We start from the raw sequence: 22,737 nt of genomic DNA, 5'->3' as shown, positions 1-22,737 counted from the left end.
CTTCCTTCCCTTCCTTTCCTCTATTTCCTTCCCTTCCTTTCCCCTCTCCAATCCTCCCTCCCTCCGTTCCCTTCCTTCACTATCATTCCTCCCCACTCTTTCGTTCCCTTCCTTTCCTTCCTCTCCCATTTCCTCTACCGCCCCCTCTCCTCCGTACATCCCTCCGAGGAGAGACCAGAGGCTCATGAGAGGTTTATACGAGAAAATGCTTTAGTTGTGGCATGTCGCGCCCACTTTCTCTTCTGCTCCTTCGACGAAAACGAGCCAGGTTTAGATGGTGGACAAAGCTATTTTGGTGAGGGGATACTTGGTTTATTTGGATGGGCTAGCTTCGGTAAGTTTGTGAAAATATAAATTCTAGTGTTTTTTCAGGGTTTGTTCTTCCACTGCTTCTTCTTCTTTTTCTTCTTCTTTGTTATCTTTTAGTTCTTTTTTTATTTATTTGTATCTCCTCCTCTACCTTCTTCCGATATTCTTCTTTCTATTTTTGTTCTTCCTCTTCTACCTTCTTCATATTATTATTATTATTATTATTATTATTATTATTATTCCTCCTCTACCTTCTTCCTCTCCTTCTCTTCTTCTTTTTCTATTTCTTCTTCTTCTTCTTCTTCTTCTTCACTTTCCCCGTTGCTCTGACTTCTTTCGCCATAAAAAATTAAAAAAAATAGTATACTTCCCCTTAATTTCATGACATGCTCCTATTCACATGCTGCTAGACACGTAACCACCAACACGTGTCTTCCCTGTAGTGCCCGTTACCAGCCATTCCTTCCCCAACAGATATGGGCGGTGGCGGTGGCGGTGATGGTGGCGGCGCTGGCGGGGGCGGCGGCGGGGCAGCGGCAGGATATGAACTCCCCCGTGTGCACCCAGTGTGAGTGCCTCATGACCATGCCCCTGGACGTGGACTGTAGCCACACTGCCTTGGAGCAGGTGAGTGAGGCGAGGGTGGGGTGGTGGGGGGGGGGAGGAGCGGCATGGGAGGGGAGGGGAGGGGAGGGAGTGGGAGAATGTGTGTGGGGATGTGGGTATATGGAAGAGGAGTATGGATTGGGGATGGAGAGATAGGAGTGTGTGCAGGAGTAGGGTGCATGGGCGGGAGAGGGGATGTGGGTGTCTGGGAGGAGAGTGTGGGGTGAGGAAGGGGGCACAATTGTATGTGGGAGGGGAGCGTCTGTAGAGATATGAGTGAATGGAAGAGAGGTGTAGGGTGGGGGAAGAAGAACTGTGTGTGCAGGGAGGAGTGGGGAGAGAGTGGGAGATGAGGGGGGAGGAATTTGGGGAGAAGAAAAGAGGAGAAAATAATGTGAATAGGACTGGAGTGAGTGGGAGTAAGGATGAAGGGATGTTGGTATATGGAATGGGAGTAGACGGTGGGAGAGAGAGAGAGAGTAGCGTAAGAGTGGAGGCGGGTGAGAGAGGGAATGAATGTGTGTAGGAGAGGGGGGGTGAGGTGGGGAAGAGGGGAGAAAAGGGAGAATGTGTGTAGGAGGGGTGTGTGGATGTCTGGGAAGAGAGTGTAGGACGGGGAAGGGGGTAGAACAACGGGTGCAGGAGTGACGGTTGGTGAGAGAGAGGGTTAAGGTGTGCACAAGTTGGGGGGGGGGGGGGGGGCGAATGTGTACGAGGAAAAGTGTGAGATGGGGAAGAGGAGAGAAGGGGTGTGTGGGTTCGGAAGGGAAGCAGTGGAGAAAGCGGGGTGGGGAAGTGAGGGAAGAGGGATTTGTATAGAGAGAGAAGAGGAACGAACAGCAACCACACCACATTTTACCAGGAGTATGTGAGTGGGGAGATGGGGAGGAAGAGTGGTGGTGTGGTCGTGCTGGGGCAGGCAAGGGGTAGTAGTGGGGTAGAGTACAAGCACACCGCAATCGTCCAAGTGTGGTAAACTCTCATTCTCTCTAGGTGGCTAAAGAAATGGTAAGCTTTCTTCCCCCTTTGGGCTGGGCTCTACCATGGCCTTCTGAAGTCTTTTGCCCGTTTTCTCAGATGCTTTCGGTTTATAAATGAATGAAGGGTTTTAATAAGGGTGATATTTTTGAGGTTCTGTTGGTAAGAGAGCCGGGTAGGACAGGTAGCAATGGGTTTAAATTGGATAAATTCAGATGCAACAAGAACACAGGAAAGAATTGCTTTACCAGCAGAGTGGTGGATGAGTGGAACTGGCTTGGCAGTCATGTTGTTAGTGCCAATACCATAGCCATATTAAAAAAAAAATGTTATAGATAAATTCATGGATACTGATGTTAGGTGGGATTGGGTGGGTTAGGAGCTGTATAGGCCTACCGGACTCTTGCATATTCCTAAGATTCTTATGTTCTAACCCCATTAAACCCTTTCTTAAACCTAATTACCTCACCTAAACCTCAAGGCAACCCTCTATCCTCTTCTTATCCCATTAAACTGTTAACTAAACCAACCTAAAATTACCTAAGAATCCTTAACCAAATCTAAAAGCCCTTGAACCTACTTGACTCACCAACCCCTCCCGTAACTCTCTCTCACGCCTTCCAACCCTCCGCAGGTGCCGGATCTCAGCCAGGACAGTTTCACGATGCCTGTGCGCCTCGACCTCTCCAACAACATGATCCACAGGGTCACCAAGTTCGCCAATGTGACCCACCTTGTGACCCTCTTGCTGAGGTGGGTGTAGTGTGGTGGTGGTGGTGGTGGTGGTGATGATGATGATGATGATGATGATGATGATGATGGTGGAGGGGGGGTGATGGTGATGGTGGTGGTGTTATTCGTAGTTGTCATCGTCGTGGTAGTAGTAGTAGTAGTAGTAGTAGTAGTAGTAGTAGTAGTAGTAGTAGTAGTAGTAGTAGTAGTAGTAGTAGGAACAGTGATAGTCGATGATAAAAACTATCTCTCTCTCTCTCTCTCTCTCTCTCTCTCTCTCTCTCTCTCTCTCTCTCTCTCTCTCTCTCTCTCTCTCTCTCTCTCTTTCAGAACTCGACTTTCCTCTTCATTAACATCCTCACTACTTTCGTGTTTTCCCCCTCGAGGTAGCATTTTTCTGCTTATAAACCTCCTACGCAACTCATTACGCGGCTCCCCTTTCCTTTCCATTCTCCTAACGAACCGTAACTTCTCCTTCCCTTTTTGTTCACCTTTGTACCGTTAACATTTCCATGGTAACACAACAACACTGGATCCTGCCGCCTCACCTTCTTCCCTTCTTTCTTCCCTTCCCTCACCAAGCATGTATATTTATTTACAGCAAAGAAAACACCTCAGGGCAAGAAAAGAGAATTTCGCAAGAAGTGTTTGTTACTTAGCTTCTTGATTGACTACACACACACACACACACACACACACACCGCAACACAGGGCTGATGACAAATGCGTATAATCCCATCATGACAAACTGCTCCATCACCCGTGTCATATTCAAACCCTAGACGGGGCTACCTGGCACTCCATCTGAAGGAAATCGTGTACAGCCTTGCCAGCCCTGTCTCTCGTTTCAGATATTCAGTGCCTTACAAAGAATATAAAGAGAAAACCATAAAATTCACCAAAGACAGTGGGAGAAAAAATATGCTGAGTAAGACGGTGAGATAGGAGGCGAGGATCGTGAAATAGGGAACAGAGAAAAAGACAAGAGATAACTATGAAAAAAACTAGAGAAAAAACAGAGAAAATTTAAAGATATTCCGGCGACTAGGAGCAAGAAATGGACTTAGGTTGGTCATGTCCTACGTAAAACTAACAACATATAAACAACCAAAATAACAGAGAGGCAAGTCGGGTGTTGTAGGAGTCAAAAAAATAAATAAATAAATAAAAAACAAAAAAAAAACAGGTTGAGAAATTACTAACATCAGACAGAGAGTGAGGGAGTAAGCGTTGGGAAAGGTTTTTATACTGAATGGGACTATGGTTATGCTGATGATGATAATGATGATGTTTTATTAATTGTGTAGTTATTGAGGGAGTTGTTGAGTCCTCCACTTGAAACGCTAAATTTGTCGGTGGTAAATGTAACGATCATGTATCATTTATCTCTCTTTGGCTGACTATGTTCTATTACTACTACTACTACCACTACTACCACTACTACTACTACTACTATTACTATCATTCTTATCATCATCATCATCGTCATCATCATTATCATCACCACTATTATTATTATAGTAGTAGTAGTAGTAGTAGTAGTAGTAGTAGTAGTAGTAGTAGTAGTAGTAGTAGTAATAGTAGTAGTAGTAGTAGTAGTAGTAGTAGTAGTAGTAGTAGTAGTAGTATCATTGTTTTATTATCACATCCCTCCTTCCCCCCTGCAGACACAACCAGATATCGAGCATCGAGGACGGGGCCTTCCGGGACCTGCCACACCTGCGCAGCCTCTCCCTGCAGGGCAACAACCTGACCAAGGAGTCCCTGACGGAGCGGACATTTAAAGGTAAGTTTGAGGGTGTGAACGATGGGGAGGGGGAGGCAAACGCTGCACCCCTGGAGACATATTACTCTTAAACATTTCGACGCCTAAGCACACACAGTTGACAAGGCTTTCGTCGGAGTTTTGGGGCATTTTTTTTTTCTCTCTTATCCGTCCTTCTTCACACATTTAATCGACACCATCTCCCCCAACCAACACTTCATCCCTTAAGTAACCTTCTCTACCTGATATTGACCTCTCTTTTGGCCACTCATCTAAACTGTTTCTTTTATAGGGGCAGCGTTTAGTGTTTTTTTTCTCATTATTATCCTTTTTGCCCTTGAGCTGCTTCCTTTACTGTAAAAAAAATGAGGGTGAGTTTGCGAGTATTAAAGAGCGGGGTCGAGAAAACACTGCACCTTTTATTTATTTATTTATTTTTATTTATTTATTTATTTATTTATTTATTTATTTTAGTACTACCGCCAGCGCCACTGTTAGTCTGATGTCACTCCCTCTCTTCCCCGTCCCTCTTCACGCCTTTATTGACATCATCTCCCCCGGCCAACACTTCACGGCACTTCATCGCTTACGTAACCTTCCCCATTATCTGCACCTCATCATATCAACACCGCCATCTTCCACCTCCACTGTTCGTCACCATCACCTTCCTCCTACAACCTGTTCTTCACCACCATACACTGTTTCTACCACCATAAGGTCGTCTTCACTATAACTGCACACACACACACACAGACACACATACACGCCTCCACCCCCCCCCCCCCCCACACACACACACATACACATCACATCACACCACTTCACTTCTTTTCTTTCACTCACCATCATTCTACATCTTCCTTCCCCTCCCTCACCACTCACCTTTCACATCCCATCATCATTAAACATCATAACTATTTTATTAAACCTCCCCGCCTCCCTCCTTTCCACATTTCAACTCTATCCATGCTATCATTTTTTTTCTATTTAATGTATGTGTAATAGTTTTTAAGGTTCATCTATTTACTCTCTCGACTGATTACTATTTTCCTTCCTTTCTTTATTTATTTTCTTGGTTTCCTTCCTTCTTTCTTTCGTTGTCTTTCTCTTCCTTCCTTGTTCCCTCCTTCTTTCCTTCTTTCCTTCCTTCCTTCCTTCCACACCTCTCTCAAATGTTCCTTCCCTCACCATTACATCCCAACGATCCACTATACACTCATCATCATCATCGTCAGCATCATCATCATCATCGTCAGCATCATCATCATCATCGTCATCATCATCATTAACATCATCTCTATTCAATTCTAACTCTTCATCATTGCAGACTACCACCACCACCACCAACGCCACCACCACCACCACCACCTCCTCCTCCTCCATCACCTCCTTCACCTCCTCCTCCTCCTCCATACCTCTTCAAACGTCAATTAACTGAAAAAATATATCACAAATTCCAGTCCTTTCTGTGATCTCTCTTCTCTTCCTTTCTTTCTTTCCTTTTCTTTCTTTCTTTCATCCTTCCTTCCTTCCTTCCTTCCTTCCTTCTTTCCTTCCTCCCTCCCTCCCTCTCTAACTACAACATAATCTTATCATTTAATTTGCTGTCCTTATATTTTCTTTTCTGATAACACATGACACATAAAACAGAATCACACTCACGCCACGCCCGCGGAATCAAGCCTGGTCATTAGAGTAAACATTCTCACACATTTCCGAGTTCACACACCCATATTCGATCAGGCTTTCGTAGCGGTTGTTGTGGGTATTTCCTCGGGTAGATATACGAGCCTAGTAATAGTTTGACGAGGCTTCTGCAGCATGAACTTGAAGATCACACACACGAGAACCCGACTGACCTTCTTTGTGGCCTGTGGAGATATTTGTTACGGGAGCTGAAAGAGTCTGAGAATGAGTATGACGAGACTGGCTTTGATGGCGGAGTGCGTATATGATGTGTCAGCCTCCAGGACGGATAATGACTAATGAGGTCTTGTTTCCGGCTCTTGTTAGCGTACAAAGAAGATCCTGTCAGCGCAGTGAACACGTTAAAAGAAGCTGTCATCACGAGTCCACGTTATTAGTCTCTCAAGATAAGACGATTGATCATGATGCATAACTATCGTGTATCATTATTGTACAAAGACGAAAGTGTCACAGGATTATCGTATATTTTTTTTTCTTGGATCTGTATATATATGATGCGTTTTGAGCTTTCATGTTCTCTCTTTACTCATCCATAGCTCAGTGGGGTTCCCGTGAATCTGTTTATAAAGTTGAGACGTCAGTGAGTTTTCTTCATTACCTTTCTTCTTAGGCATAATTAATCGCTCTTTCCAAGGATCACCATCACCCCTCCACAACCCCCACTACAAAAATAGCCTCACAATTCCCCCAGCTAACCCCTTCATGCCTTGACCAATATAACAACCATCACAACCCCCCAGTGACCCCTCCAAAAAAAACACTGTAAAATCACCCTCACACCCTACCCAACTAACTCCTCCCCAAAACACCACCCTCATATCTCCCCACCACTAACCCCTCCATTAACCCCAGGACTACTCTTCCACCACCATAACACCATCACCATAACCACCACCACCAGTGAATCCTCCACAACCCCACCACCACTATCACATCACCACCATAACCACCTCCATCCCCTCCACAGCACTCCTCACCGCAAAACTACCACAACCACCAACCACTGACCCCTCCACAACCTCCCCATTACTATCACCTCTACCACCACTACCACCTCCATCAACTCCACAACAAAACCACATTGCAAAACCACCACAACCCCACCCCCACTGACCCCTCCACAACCCTCCACTATCTCAACCCTACTAACCCCTCCACAACACCCCCAATTCAAAACCACCACAACCACCACCACCACTGACCCTCTCCACAACAACCCCCAAGTCAAGACCACCACTGACCCTCTCCACAACAACCCCCAAGTCAAGACCACCACAACCCCCACCCACTGACCCCTCCACCACCCTCCACAGGCCTATACAACGACACGCACCCGACGCCCATCCCGGTGGAGGAGATGGACCTGAGCTACAACCAACTGCACGACCTCGACAGCCACGCCTTCAAGCACCTGCCGTTCCTGAAGCGGCTGTTCCTCTCCAACAACCCCATCCTGGACATCGGCCGCGGTATGGCCTCCGCGATCAGCGAGCTCAGCAGCCTCCAGGAGCTCGACCTCTCGCAGACCGGTCTCCAGAGGCTCCCTGACCACTTCCTCTCGGGCTTCAGGTTAGTGCAAATGACGTTGTTGATGTTGGTGGTGGTGGGGAGGGCTTTGGAGATGCAGCAAGGTCTTATGTGTGAGTGTGGTGGTGTGGGTGGGGGGGGTTGTGTGTGTGTGTGTGTGTGTGTGTGAGTGTGTTCATACTATCTATATACATGCTGTCCTGAAGACCGTCTGTCAACCCGGACTCTAGCGACTCTACAGCGGAGCACAGATGAGTTCCGGAGGGCAGCATGAGTCAAACAGGATATGGCGCCACTATAAACACTTGCCTGCACCACGAACGGACTCGAGCCGGCTAGCAGGCCCCTTCAAGATAGCCAACCGGTGCGACAGACCGAACGAAAACACACACACACACACACACACACACACACACCTCCCAGCTTCTTTTTGCCAACATCTAACACCAGAATCAACATAAAAATTCCTTCAGTATTAACCTGAGAGCCCTCCCACCGCACACAAGTCACTATATCAGGCTGAGTCAGGACGCCAACACTCCCCACACCTTGACACGACACGAGTATATCACGGCGCCTCTTGACAGCTGGTTATGGGGCGGGTCACACTTTGCTTACCTGGAGCCTTGAAAGAGTGTGTTGGACAATGAGGTGAATTCCCACGAGAAGTTTGTGAATCAGGTTAACGATTACGCGGTTTTACTGGCCCAGGTAAGGTTATCCTAGGCTGAAGCAGGTCATGGTATGTTTGGTTAGACTAGGGAAAACAAGGTTAAGTTTGGATAGGCTATGTTAGGTAGCGTTTTACTGATAATTAAGGTTAAGTATATTGATGTTTAAGCAGCAAAGTTTAGAGCAGTCAGGTGCATGATAATTAAGCCTTCTTACTGACCTTGAAGGGACGACCCCGCTGAGGCCTGCTGAACTCGGCATGGCAACACTCTGTGAAATCAAAGAATTGTTAGACGTTTGTACTAAGGACTACACACACACACACACACACACACACACACACAAACACACACATTTCAGCTCCCTTAATCAACCCCTTCGCCTCTCCTCCGTCCACAGGTACCTGAGGGTGCTGACGCTGGCCGGGAACATGTTCACCTCCGTGCCCTCAGAGCTCGGGTTCGCCAGAAACCTCGAAGTACTTAACCTCAATGCCAACCCTATCACTGTGAGTCGTCGTATTTTTCTTTGTTATTTTTCTTCTTTTTCCTCTTTAGACCTCTAGCGCTTTGTATGTCTGCTCGTGTACCATTTTATTTAATTACCTCTTGTGCTGTCTCATGAAGGGGAGAGCTTACACGTGCAATCTGTTTTTCCGCACATTTGGACGAGAAACTCTACATCATCTTTCTTTCGGCCACCTCTTTTAATTCTTTTTTGGGAGCAGCGAGTAGCGGGCTTTTTTTATTATTGTTTTCTTTTTGTGTGTGTGCCCTTGAGGTGCCTCCTTTGTTGTAAAAAAAAAAAAAAAAAAAAAAAAAAAAAACCAGCAAAGTCCCTCAGCCTTGCACCTTGAGAACGAACCTTGATTTATCTTCACAGGAATGCCTAGAGCGCTATTTCGCTGACGTTTTGTTTTGTGCCCTTGAGCTGTCTCTCTTGCTCTAAAAAAAAATCACTTTGACGGTCGAGGGAGTTTTGTTAATGCGAGTTAGTGTTTTATAACATATTAATGATCTTTTGGTTTGAATATTAAGAAACTACTTATTCCTTTCCTACGAGCGTATGCACTGGGAGCAGACGGACCATAGCTTTATGAAGGAATGACCGGGGATCACTGTTGCCATCTTACACTTTGATTAGGGAGTGTTTGGTGAGGGTCAGTATTACACAACACAATCCTGCACCCCCCCCCACCCACTCCAACCCTCAGCCCTTCACCTCCTCACACCCTTACATACGCCCTAACCCCCACCCACTCTTTCACCCTCACATTCTTAAACCTTCACATCCTCACCTTCTCACTCCCTCACATCGTCACAACCTCACCTCCCTTTGCACCCCCCCCCCACCCACTCCAACCCTCAGCCCTTCACCTCCTCACACCCTTACACACGCCCTAACACCCTCCCACTCTTTCACCCTCACATTCTTAAGCCTTCACATCCTCACCTTCTCACTCCCTCACATCGTCACAACCTCACCTCCCTTTGCACCCCCAGCCCTCACATCTTGACACCCTCACTCATTCACCATTCTCTGCACCCTCACCCCTCACAACCTCACATCTTTACACCCCCCGTTCCCTGACCCCCTCACGTTTTTCATCCTCACAGTCTTACTCCCTCACATCATATCCTCACTCCTTGACCCCTGACATCTTCACATCATCCCTCCCTCACCCACTACGCATCCTCACCCCCAAAACCCCTTCTCATGTCCTCCCCTGCCACAGAGGATCAGCGCCGGCGACTTCCCTGAGAACCTGTCGACGCTCCGTAAGCTGGAGTTGAGCGCGATGCCCAACCTGCGCAGCGTGGGCCAGCAGTCGTTCTCCTACCTGTCGGGCCTCGGCGTGCTGCACCTGTCCGACAACCCGGTCCTCGCCGTCATCGACAAGGAGGCCTTCATGATCCTGTCCGACAAAGACCTGGCGCTGGAGGAGGTGGGTTGTCGGGGCAGCACGGGGTGTTTAGGACTTACGGTCGTGTTCTTAAAGTCTTCCAAGTAAGTCGAGGGCGGTCTGGCGTTGGCTCCCGCGGGTCCTTTCCTCCCATCTTCTCCGCCACACAGTCCCAACACCTATCTCCTCCTCTCATATGTAAGCTATAGGTAACATATGAGAGGAAAAAATAGGTGTTGGGTCTGTGTGGCAGAGCAGAGGGGAGAAATGGACCCGCGGGAGCCAACGCCAAAACGGACTCGACAATTTGGTTTCATTATATAGACGCTTTCGCCTCTCACATTATTTCCAAAGAGCGAAAAGAGGATCAGGCGGGTTGTAATGAGTGTTTTTGTGGGTTCATGGCATAGAAGAAGGGTCATACTACCACCAGGGTCATGAAACTACCCCTGGAAATGCCCAAAAACTCCTACGGAAGCCTTGTCATGTATGTGTGTTTGGGGGACGAAATGTTTAAAAATACCGCCCTTCGCTCAGTATAGGTGTGTGCAAAGATGTATGAGGCGGTGCATTGTTCTCTTGTATATAGAAGCTACCCTGATTTGTGAGTACTTGTGGTGTTCATCTATTTGTATTTTGGTGCTCTGAGTCGAAGGTTAGCGCCGGAGGAGGTAGGATGTTGTGAAGGGTTTTGTATAGTATATGTGTATGCAAAAATGTATGCGGCAGTGTATAGGACCCTACCCTAGTTTAAGTGTCTTTGTGGTGTTCATACATTTGTATTAAGAGTCTTTAAGTCGAAGGTTAGCACTGGAGGAGGTGGGTTAGGCAATCAAGCCACGCCAAGAGGTTATGTTTAGTGTGTTATGGAACTCCCGTGTGATGGAGGTGATGACTTGGTTTGCTGTTCTGCTCCGTCGTGTGTGAGATCCTTTACGCAAACATTTAGTGCTGAGGAGGGGCATTGTTGAGGAAGCACGAGGCAACTATTGGATATCATAAGACGACTCTTCACTGGCTTGCCCCTCACGCCAACCCCAAAAATAGAAAGAAAATTTGACAAGCCAAACTAACTACTCATCCCGACCTCTAGTAACCTAACCTAACCTAACCTAACCTAACCTAACCTAAGCATCTCCCCTCCATAAAAGCCAAAGTTAGTCCCCATACCACCTCGCTTAACCTTATGACCCTCTTAGATAGCCCTTCACTGGCCTTTCCATCAGACAAAAAAAAAATAGAAAGATTAATAGATAAGCCAAACTTGCTCCCTAAACACCCTCCCATGATCCATTATAACCACCATGAATGTCTCCTCACACCGATCCTTCACCCTAAGGCCAAACTTACCCCCCATACACTCTCCCATGACCCATTATAACCACCATGAATGTCTCCTCACACCAATCCGTCCCCCAAAATAATCCAATCATTGTCCCCATGTATCCTTACTTGACCTTGTTACTACCATGCATAGTCCCTCGTTGGTCTGCCCCTCACCCCCTCACGCTGCCCCTCCCTACACACCCACCGTATATAACCCCTCACCCCCTCACGCTACCCCTCCCTACACACCCACCGTATATAACCCCTCACCCCCTCACGCTACCCCTCCCTACACACCCACCGTATATAACCCCTCACCCCCTCACGCTACCCCTCCCTACCACCCACCGTATATAACCCCTCACCCCCCTCACGCTACCCCTCCCTACCACCCACCTTATTTAACCCCTCACCCCCTCCTGACGCTGCCTCTCCCTCGCCAGATCCACCTCCAGGACAACCGCCTCACCACGCTGGAGGAGGGGATGCTGCCCTGGCTGGACCTGACCCTCGTGGACCTGCAGAACAACCCCTGGAATTGTGACTGTAACCTCCAGTGGGTGGCCGAGAGGCTCATCCCCGACCTCCAGCAGAAGAACCCGCAGACCACTCTCTCCCTCATGTACGTGGGTGGCGGGAGGGGGGGGGGAGGGGGGTTGAGGGTGTGCATGTGTTGGAGGGAGGGTATGTATATGTGGGTAGGGGAGGTTATGTATCTGAGAGGGGCGGGGTTGAATGTGTGTGTGTGTGTGTGTGTGTGTGTGTGTGTGTGTGTGTGCATAAGAAATGACATACGTACATCACTTTATCTCAACTTATGTGGGTTTTTCTCTCTCTCTCTCTCTCTCTCTCTCTCTCTCTCTCTCTCTCTCTCTCTCTCTCTCTCTCTCTCTCTCTCTCTCTCTCTCTCTCTCTCTCTCTCTCTCTCTCTCTCTCTCTCTCTCTCTCTTCTCTATCTTTCTATCTCTATCTTTCTATCTATTTTTCTATCTCTATTTATTTATCTATCTATCTGTATCTGTCTCTCTATCATATATATCTCAATTATCTATTTATCATATCTATCTCCATATATCTATCTATCTATATCCATTTATTTATCTATCTATATCTATCAATCTATATATCCATCCATCTATCTATCTATCGAACACCACCCCTCACCTGCCCACCTAACCTTCCCCCCCTTCCTCAGGTGTGCCGAACCCATCGCTGACCGCGGCATGAAGATCGAGGACCTGCTCGGCCGCGCCCACACCTTCGAGTGCCGCGCGCCCGATCCCTTCTCGCGCCACGAGGGGCGGTACGGCCCGCTCATCGTCGGCACCATCGTCGTGGGCACCATCCTCCTCATCACCGGCACCATCATCTTCGTCTTCGTCCTCTACAGGCGGAACAGGGTACGTGGAGGGGGGCTGATGGCTTTGTTTGTCTGTTTATGTTCGTATGTGTTTCTCTGCTTTTCATTCTTCGTATTTGTGTCTTTATGTCTGTCTGTTTGTGTTCGTCTATGATTGTCTGTGTTTCTGTATCAGTCGGTCTGTGTCTGTCTGCTTGTCTCTGTCTGTATCCATCTGTGTTTTCCTCTTTTAGTCTGTCTTTGTCTGTCTGTCTGCCTCCTTCTGTGTGTGTGTACGTGTGTGTGTGTGTGGTGGTGACGGGGGTTGTGTGTGTGTGTGTGTGTGTGTGTGTGTGTGTGTGTTTATATATGTGACTGTCTGTCTATCTATCTGTCTCACTGTGTCGTTCAGACTATATCAGTTATCATATTGATGCGGCTAGTGAGTCTGGTATTTAATCTGACTGTGCTTAGCTGTCTAATTTTCCTTATTATTATTATTATTATTATTATTATTATTATTATTATTATTATTATTATTATTATTATTATTATTATTATTATTTCCTTATTTCAAGTCTACTTATCTACTTAACAAACAGTACTCAATAATCTGAAAAATTACTGTATCTGTCATTGAGTTAATCTCTCTGCTTTATCCACATCACCATCACTAAGTATATAAGCAGGCATGTGTCTCTGCAAGTGTTATCTCTAAGTGTATCTATGTATTATCTTATCATGTCCGTGTGTGCCTCTCTATTACGAGTATCTCCATTATGTCCTCATGTGCCTCTATGTATCCTCTGCATATGTGTCTCATGTATCACCTCGCCTCTCGTCCCCGTCAGGAGCACCAGCTGTTCGGCGAGAGGGTCAAGTACAGGCGGGCGCAGGACGAGGAGGAGGACGGCGTCACCCCCACCGTCAGCTCATAGACCTGCACCACCGCCACACCTGCCTCCACACCTGTTAGTCCAGCACACCTGTCGACCCCCATACCTGCCTGCTCTACCACACACCTATACATATCTGATACACTGCCCTCGGTTTTTAGCTTCTCTCTCTCTCTCTCTCTCTCTCTCTCTCTCTCTCTCTCTCTCTCTCTCTCACATACCTGTCTCTTTACCGCACATTTGTTACATACACCTGCCAGCTACACACCTGTCTCACCCACTCCAGTTTCCCCAATACACGTGTCCTCTCTGCATACCTGTCGTTTTCACCTCCCTTTGCTTCACACGTTTGCCTCCTCCACTTTAACCGTTCCTCGTCCACCCCTTTCTGTTTCACTCCTGTTTCACCTCCCACACATGTCAACTCCACACCTCACCCACGTAAATCTTCCACATCTCAAAGAACAACAGTAACACCACTCCACCTGCCCCGCTTCACCTGTTCTGTGCTTCGTTGATTTCTTGGGCCACACCTGTCTGCCCTAGTGATAGAAGTGTGAGGTCTCGTATATAACTGTGTGTCCATCTGCCCCCCCCTCCCCTCCCCCACACACCCTCCACACATATACCCAAGTGCTATACCTGTGTTGTTCCCCCCTCCACCCCCCATACATACATCTGCTTATCGACACCTCTGACACACACTAATGCCTTATCCTTGCTTCACCCGATCCATGCACACACACACACACACACACACACACACACACACACACTAAAGCGACCACGAACTCTAACACTAACACACCTACAGGATCATAAACATAGCATGTCCCTCGAAGCTCAACCTTAGAACATGTAAGACAACCAACGCCTCAAAGCACACACACATATGCAATGCGACGTGACACACTAATCTCTCTCTCTCTCTCTCTCTCTCTCTCTCTCTCTCTCTCTCTCTCTCTCTCTCTCTCTCTCTCTCTCTCTCTCTCTCTCTCTCTCTCTATCTATCTATCTATCTATCTATCTATCTATCTATCTAAGGCCACACACACGTCAATGTTGATATAATAAGGAGAACGAGACACAAAGGAGAGTGCTCGCGTTATAAGCTCTAGGAATCCATTATAACGTCTTCCATTTCGCTTCTGGAATCGTGTTATCAGCTCGGTTACCTTCGCGTTGAATAGGCCTGACGGAGCTGCGGTCTTGGTATGGTACTCGTATGCGTTGTGTAAAACCGGGTTAAAAGACACCCCTCCCTCCCTCCTTCCTCTCTCTCCTCTTCCATACCTCATGAACCGGCCAGTAGTTCTCCCCCTGTTCTCCCTTTTCCTTTGCCGTTGATAGGTAAGTAAGGATAGTTTTCTCTCCTCTCCTTCTCTCCCTCTTCTTTCCTCATAACCAAGCCAGTAGTAACCTCTATCTATTTTCCCTTATAAGCAGGCCCTTCCTTCCCTCTTCCCCCTTTTCCTTCTCTCTCCCTTCCCTCTTTCTTATCCCTCACTCCTCCTTCTCTCCACCCCCTCTCTCTTTCCTCTCAAGCAAGCCAGGTTTTCTCCTCTTTCCCTCTAACCCTCTTTCCTTTTACACAAGTTATTAGAGTTTCCCTCCCTCTATCTCTTTCCTAACCTTCACTCTCTTCTCGTTGCCTTCTCATAAGCAATCCATTTCCTCCTCTTCCTCTCACACTTCCTCCCCTCTCCTCTCCTCCCCTCCCCTCCCCGCCCCTGCCCCTCGTCACCAAGGTTTGAGAGGGGCGCCGCAGCCTCCTTGAAGAAAATGCGATGAGAGAGCTTTGTTTGAGAGGATGCTCGCTTCTCACACCCGGAAAGGAAACGAAGAAAATGCAAGAAAAAAAGACGGGTTCTGTTCCAAAGTTATCAGCTGTGGTGTGAATTGGAGAGTCTTCAGCATTCCACATTCCAAAGTTATTATGGCTGTGGAGGAACACAGAATGATTCACACACGTCACATTCCAAAGTTACGACCAGTTGAGTGACTCAGGAACAATTTCATACTCCACATTCTTAAGTTACAATCGCGTTTGGGTACTACTTAGGTTTCATGCAGGAAAGGCACCTCAGTTCACCTGAATAACGAGGCAGATACAGAAAACATAATTCACGTAAGACGACAGGTTATACCATATACCTGTACCGACTCTATTCATCTAAACAGCAACACAGGTACAGAAAAGACTTGATCATATTGACACAGCAGATTATAACACTAATATGTGCCCTTTTCATCACTCTAAACAGCATGCCAGGTACAGAAACATATACAGACTAAGTAACAGCAGATTATGGCATTTCCTTGTGTTATCTCATCCACCTGTGCAACTTCAATTAGCTCACTTTACCTGCACAATCCCTTTTCACCTGAGGCTTAATTGAACCAGCCAAGAACGTGTCTACAGGTGTCTGGCGTTAGGGTGTGTGTGTACAGGTGAGCGAGGTGTGAGAATTAACGAGCCAGTCCGTAAATTAACACTCGATTATTGCTCAAGGGCGGATCCACTGCTTGAATATGGCGTCAGTGTATATAAATGACACACACACACACACACACACACACACACACACACACATGGGTCTCGTGTTATGCATTAATTAATTTCGTGTGTATAATAACAAGCTTGTCCGTGTGTATATAATTATAAATAAAAGATAGTACACATAACCTATATATATACATAAGTGTGCATGTATGTAAGTATGTATGTATGTATGTATGGGTATGACACGTTTATGCCCTCACGTGCCATACATGAGTGACATTAGTGGTAAGTTTGTATCATACGTGTATAGGCCAGACATACAACAGAGTCTTTAAGAGTATTTTACATCGAAGGATATTTGTATACTTTCTTGTACCGCCAAAGCAACACGCCGACGAAGAGTGTTCCTTAGTTAAGTTTAGCGTGGGGGGAGAAGCGCTCTGTAAGGGAAACATGATGGAGTGGCGCTCTAAAACGGATACATGGTGACAGTGAAGGCGTGATATGGAGCCTTGCAATAAAGGATAGTTATGAATAGCGTTGTTTTATTCGAGTTATTGTCCCTGGTGGTTGTGACAGGTGATGGTCGTGGTGGTGGTGGTAGTGGTGATGGTGGTGATGGTGATTAAGGCATTGGTGGTGGCATTGGTGGTGGTAATGGTGGTGGTGGTGGTGGTGGTGGAATTGGTGGTGGTGACGTTGTTGGTGGTGATGGTGGTGGTAATAATGGTTGTGGCGGTGATGGTGATGTTAGCGATTCTGGCGCCACCAAAAAATGCTAAAAATACTACATAAATAATAGCAATACAAAATGCAAAAATACAATGTTCGTTCCTTATCTCTGACCGGCTTATCGTGATACCATAAGTGAAGTTTCTTCATTAACTTATCGGTAAAGGTAAAAGTGGGGGCATACGCTACAGCTGCGCGTGGCCGCGATGCTCATCTCCGAACCGTTGGCCCTTTGAGCCTGTGGGAGGCAACAACCATTTATCCCGGGACACGGGCCATTGTGAAATCCGGGATTGTCAGTTTACCTTCCCCAGGTTTCCCCAGGTATCCATTTATCGACCAACCCTTAAGGGAGGGTGAACAACTGGGTGAGCTGCACGCTGACTGCCTGGGCTGGGGTTCGAGCCCGAGCAGCGGAGTAGCAACCAGGTATGCTGGCCGCTAGACCACTGAGACGTAGTACTTTATCGATCAGTGTAAAAAAAAAAAATACAAACTACGTGTCGATGAAGAGGGCATTTCCATTGATTGTTTGTTCACTGTGGTCGAAAACAAACCATATGAAAGCAGAACGCAAATGAACGAACTGAGCCAAGCTGCTGTCATGTTATGTTTTCTTTTTGTCACCGCTGTTAGGATGGAATCTGTTACCTTAGCGGAGGCACCAGCAGTAATGGCAGTACTAGTTGTTGTAGTGGTGATGGTAGCAGTTGCAGCAGTAGTAGTGAAAAGAAATTGCTGTTTCAGTAGTAGTAGTAGTAGTAGTAGTAGTAGTAGTAGTAGTAGTAGTATATAGTAGTAGTATACAGTAGTAGAAGTAATAATAGTAGTAGTTGTAATAGTAGTAGTAGTATATAGTAGTAGTAGTAGTAGTAGTAGTAGTAGTAGTAGTATCAGCAGTACAGCAGCAGTAGTAGCATAAACTGTAGTAGCTCTACATAGAAGGCATATAAGCAACAGTATCATCGTAATCATTAACATCCTCAGCAGCAGCATCATGAGTGTAGCAGAGCCACGCGTTATTGTGTTGGTGGGCGGCCGCGTGCAGTAGGGGGCCGCCGGGTTTGTGGGGGCCGCGGGGCGCCATCTTGCTCCCCGGTGACACAGCCTTCATTACCCCGCTATTAGGGCGCCGCGGCTCCCCGGGCGGCGGTGCGTTAAGAGAGGCCGCACCGCGGAGCCCCGGCGGCAGCAGCAGCAGCCGGCGAGCAGCCCGGGAGTGTGTGACGCCCGCACAAAAAGGCCAAAGAGCGCGACAGAGTGCCCTCATCCTGCCCTGTGATTTTAGTCCATTTTCCCTGTTGCCTGAAATTGCCGCCGCTCGCAAATTCTATCCGACACAAGCTTTTAAGTGTAACCCAAGCGGGGCTGCCACGTCTACGATGCATTTCCTCCCTGCACGAGGCGGCGAGGCCCTCACCGCGGCGAGGCCTGGCGGTGAGCGTCAGCTGAGGCTTCACACAGGGCTCGGGCGGCTTCATCCTGCACCTCCAGGCTCACCGGAAGGGCTCCTGGGGCCGCCTGGTGCCGTCCGCCTCACGCCCGCTGCAGGAGAACAGGTTTTTGGGCGTCTTGAGGCGAGGCGCGGCGAGCGTTCCTGCCGCCGCCCTCCTGGAAGCCTTGGGGCACGCGGGCGAAACATTCTGAAAAGGTGTTTAGGGGCCGCCTCGCCGCGGTAACGAGTGGTAAGTGGATAAGAGGAGAACTTCACCGCGCTGCCGCCAGGGGGCTAAATGGCGTCAAGTCGAGGCAGGGAAAATCCACGAACAAGAGGAGCTGGAGTTTAACCTATTTTTTCCTCTATTTTCTGAACTTTTTTTCCTTCTCCCTCACAGCCACGGACAAGGGAAGCTGGAGTTTAGTCTTTTTCCTCTGTATTTTCTGAACTTTTTTTTCCTCTTCCTCTCTGCCCATGAACAAGAGAAGATGGAGTTTTTTCCTATTTTTTCCTCTATTTTCTTTTTTCCGTTCTCTCAGCCCATGGACAAGAGGTGCTGAAGTTCGGCCTATTTTTTCCTCTGTATCTTCCCAACTTTTTCCCTTCTCCCTCCCAACCCACAAACGAGCTGTTATTTAGCCTATTTTTTCATATGTATTTTCTGTACTTTTTTCCCTTCTCCTCAGCCAACGAACAAGAGGAACTGTTGTTTAGCTTATTTTTCCTCTGTATATTCTTAACTTTTTTTCCCCTTTTCCCTCTCCTCCAGCGGCGGCAGGCAGGCAGGCAGGCGAGGCGGGGAGAGCGGCAGGCGTTGAGTGTGCCATTACCGTAGACGTTCTCTCCCTCCCTGCCACAGCGGGGCGTTGGGTCAATTAGAGGGAGGCGGGAGTGCACACATCAGGGGAAGACAGACACAGACAGACAGACAGAGAGAGCCAAAGTGCATGTATCACAGCGGAGGGGAGGGACGGGCGGCAAGACAGGGAGGGCGCGAGGAGGGAGCGAGGCTGTGATGGCCGCCACTTAAGAAGACAATACTGTGTTGCCTCGTCGGTGAAAATAGCAGATGTTATGCCCGTGTCGCCCATTGACTTGATCAGGGCTTTCACCCTCCTAATTGGGCGCCTATTACCGGATGGACGTACACAGCGCCTGCCCATAAACCCCCCCCCGCCCCACCATCAAGACACTGCCCACCCAACCCCTGGCCTTCACCCCACCCCACCCTATTAAGACACTACCTTCCCCTCCCTACCCTCCACCCCAACCTGACCCTCCCCAAGACACTACCCTCCCCAAACATCCCAACCACCCCACCAAGACACTACCCACCCCTGCTATCCCACCAATACACTATCCTCCCCCATCCCACCCCACCAACACACTACCCACTACACCCTGAACCCTTCATGACACCCTGACCCACCCCACACTGTTTACCAGACCCAAGGAGAGAAGTAAGGAAAGGACGGGACATTGAGAAAGAAGTTTGGTATCTCAATGCAAGTTGGGGAAGGAAGAAGGGAGAGCAAGATAAGCAGGCAGAGAAGGAAATAGGAAGATGGGAATGGATGAATGAAGGAAAACAAAAGAGGAATAATTCAGAGGCAAAGAGAAAGAGAGGACTAGAAGAGAAAAGGAAAACAAAAAAAATGTATAATTGAGAAGTGAGATTATAATGCATGTTAGAAGATGAGAGGAAATGGGACAGACTAGAATAAAGAGGATAAAAAGGAGGGGAGGGAAGAGAGAGAGAGAGAGAGAGAGAGAGAGAGAGAGAGAGAGAGAGAGAGAGAGAGAGAGAGAGAGAGAGAGAGAGAGAGAGAGAGAGAGAGAGAGAGAGAGAGAGAGAGAGAGAGAGAGAGAGAGAGAGAGAGCATTCTTTTCTTCAGAATTTAAAATCGACTTACTAAATATATAATTCGTATTCAAAAAAACATCATCCAAGTCCACTATATAAATTTTCGTGATTAAAGTTCTTTGTATTTCTCTGGGGGTGGAGAGGGAAAGATCAACAACGAAGGCAACCATGTAGAAGGTAGACCGTTTGTTGACCTCAGCTGGACGGCCAGACAGCAGAGTTCGTTGGTTCATAAAAAGGGTAACTAGGTTTGTGGTCTACTCTACTGTACAGGTTTGTTACGGCGAAGAGGCAAGGAAAAAAGGAGGAGGAGGAGGAGGAGGAGGAGGGGGGGGAGTGAACAAAAAACAGGAGCGCCTCTTTTCCAGCGTACAGCGAGTCGCCTACGTCGTTCCTGAAGCGGTTGAGCCCTTGGTGGAATGATTTTTGTGGTACGGTTGAGCCCTTGGTGGAATGATTTTTGTGGTACGGTTGAGCCCTTGGTGGAATGATTTTTGTGGTACGGTTGAGCCCTTGGTGGAATGATTTTTGTGGTACGGTTGAGCCCTTGGTGGAATGATTTTTGTGGTACGGTTGAGCCCTTGGTGGAATGATTTTGTGGTACGGTTGAGCCCTTGGTGGAATGATTTTTGTGGTACGGTTGAGCCCTTGGTGGAATGATTTTTGTGGTACGGTTGAGCCCTTGGTGGAATGATTTTTGTGGTACGGTTGAGCCCTTGGTGGAATGATTTTTGTGGTACGGTTGAGCCCTTGGTGGAATGATTTTTGTGGTACGGTTGAGCCCTTGGTGGAATGATTTTTGTGGTACGGTTGAGCCCTTGGTGGAATGATTTTTGTGGTACGGTTGAGCCCTTGGTGGAATGATTTTTGTGGTACGGTTGAGCCCTTGGTGGAATGATTTTTGTGGTACGCAGCTGAACTCTCTCCAGTAAATCAATTTCCTTCCTGTTAACCACGTGGAAACCCAGAATCTCAACACACTGGACTATGAACGGAAGGGTGACAGATCGAGAAGTATTAATAAGGGAACCTGAACTGCAATGCACATTCTTGTCCGTTGAGTACCTTCCAATCGTTTTCTTTTTGTAACCCAATCACTTACCCACGCAGTCGAATTGTTTCCTATACCCGCTGACTGCAGTTTCTTTCGACTCGCTCGTGTGGTATCTTGTCAAAAGTTATAGCACCGCTTGGGATGTGATTGTCCCAGCCAACCTATTTAACAGGCATGGAGGCATATTTCCGAAACCGTGTTGGCTACTGGACGAGAATGAAGAGGAGGGAGGGGAGGAGAAGGAGGAGAAGGAGGAGGAGAAAGAAGAGGGACAGAACAGGAAAGAAAACGAGGGCGTGGAGAAACAAGATAAAGAGGTGAAAGAAGAAGAGGAGAAAGAAGAGGAACAGAACAGGAAAGAAAACGAGGGCGTGGAGAAACAAGATAAAGAGGTGAAAGAAGAAGAGGAGAAAGAAGAGGAACAGAACAGGAAAGAAAACGAGGGCGTGGAGAAACAAGATAAAGAGGTGAAAGAAGAAGAGGAGAAGGGCAAGGACAAGGACGAGGACAAAGAAAAAGATACTGTAAGGAGGAGGAGGAGGAGGAGAGAGGAGGGTTAAAACACCTGGCCTTAAGGAACATACCCCTCCCCTTGTCCCTCACACCCTCGCCCCTCCCCTGACACCCCGCGTTCGTGTACAAAGAAAGGTTAGGGCGATAGGTAAGAGGGGAGGAGGGGCTGCAGGTGGCTTTCTACAGACCCTTCCCTTCCCCTCCCTCCCTCCCCTCGACACGTGCCCCTCACGTCTCAGTTACAGGTGAGAGTGGTGCGCCGAGCTCTCCAAAGACAAAAGCTCCTCTCGCAGTACAATGCTCGATAGACCCTAAGTACACTGTCTGCCTCCTTGTACTCGTATGTAGACGGGCAGACGGGTTGACGCGTGCCGGGACACACACACACACACACACACACACACACACACACACACACACACACAAGTATTCAGTTTTTCTACGTCACAGGCGTAAGAGAATTACATTTCTTAATAATAAAAAGGTAAACTATTTTTTCGCATTTATCCACATCATTGCTGACTGTTGCAAGTATTGCTGTCAACACGTTCCAGAATCTCGAACCACCCGGATAACCCTTACGTGATACCTCTTGCAGCATTAATTTGGGTAATCAATCTAACGCGGGGGGGTAAGCCCCACCCCCCCCGTTAGAAGGGGGGGTCAAGGTTAGGTTATGTAAAGTTAGGTGTGAACCGTCGGAAATACGCAGCGCGGGACGGAAAGTTTCCGTAAACTTTCGGGAGCCGGGAATTTTTCCTTTTTTTATGGATTTTTGGGGGAAATTTTGGAGTCCCATATATCAGTCAATTTTCTCTTCCCCAAAAAAACTCCGATTCCCCACAGGTCCCCAGGCTTGTTTTGGGGGTTGGG

General features: G+C 47.7%; 1 protein-coding gene and 1 long non-coding RNA gene across 4 annotated transcripts in view; one reads left to right on the top strand and one right to left on the bottom strand.

Moving 5' to 3' along the window:
* The window catches only part of LOC126982492 (leucine-rich repeat neuronal protein 1-like), a 65,070-nt gene extending 48,272 nt beyond the window's left edge, over window positions 1-16,798 (top strand). For all 3 annotated transcript variants that reach the window (XM_050834553.1, XM_050834554.1, XM_050834552.1), the window contains exons 2-10: window positions 784-936; window positions 2,528-2,646; window positions 4,293-4,411; window positions 7,411-7,666; window positions 8,696-8,804; window positions 10,032-10,241; window positions 11,969-12,147; window positions 12,721-12,925; window positions 13,716-16,798. In XM_050834553.1, the coding sequence (XP_050690510.1) occupies window positions 784-936; window positions 2,528-2,646; window positions 4,293-4,411; window positions 7,411-7,666; window positions 8,696-8,804; window positions 10,032-10,241; window positions 11,969-12,147; window positions 12,721-12,925; window positions 13,716-13,802 (1,437 nt within the window). In that variant the 3' untranslated portion in view covers window positions 13,803-16,798. The remainder of the gene's footprint in view (window positions 1-783; window positions 937-2,527; window positions 2,647-4,292; window positions 4,412-7,410; window positions 7,667-8,695; window positions 8,805-10,031; window positions 10,242-11,968; window positions 12,148-12,720; window positions 12,926-13,715) is intronic.
* Window positions 8,896-10,023, bottom strand: LOC126982497 (uncharacterized). The gene is made up of 2 exons (XR_007735203.1): window positions 9,781-10,023; window positions 8,896-9,625 (listed from the first exon to the last, which is right to left on the bottom strand). It is a non-coding gene; the product is annotated as an uncharacterized LOC126982497 (long non-coding RNA).
* Window positions 16,799-22,737: the final 5,939 nt, after the last annotated feature.

Source organism: Eriocheir sinensis, chromosome 51 (genome assembly GCF_024679095.1).
Source record: "Eriocheir sinensis breed Jianghai 21 chromosome 51, ASM2467909v1, whole genome shotgun sequence".
Classification (NCBI taxonomy): Eukaryota; Metazoa; Arthropoda; class Malacostraca; order Decapoda; family Varunidae; genus Eriocheir; species Eriocheir sinensis.
This window is presented reverse-complemented; position numbering and strand designations above follow the sequence as displayed.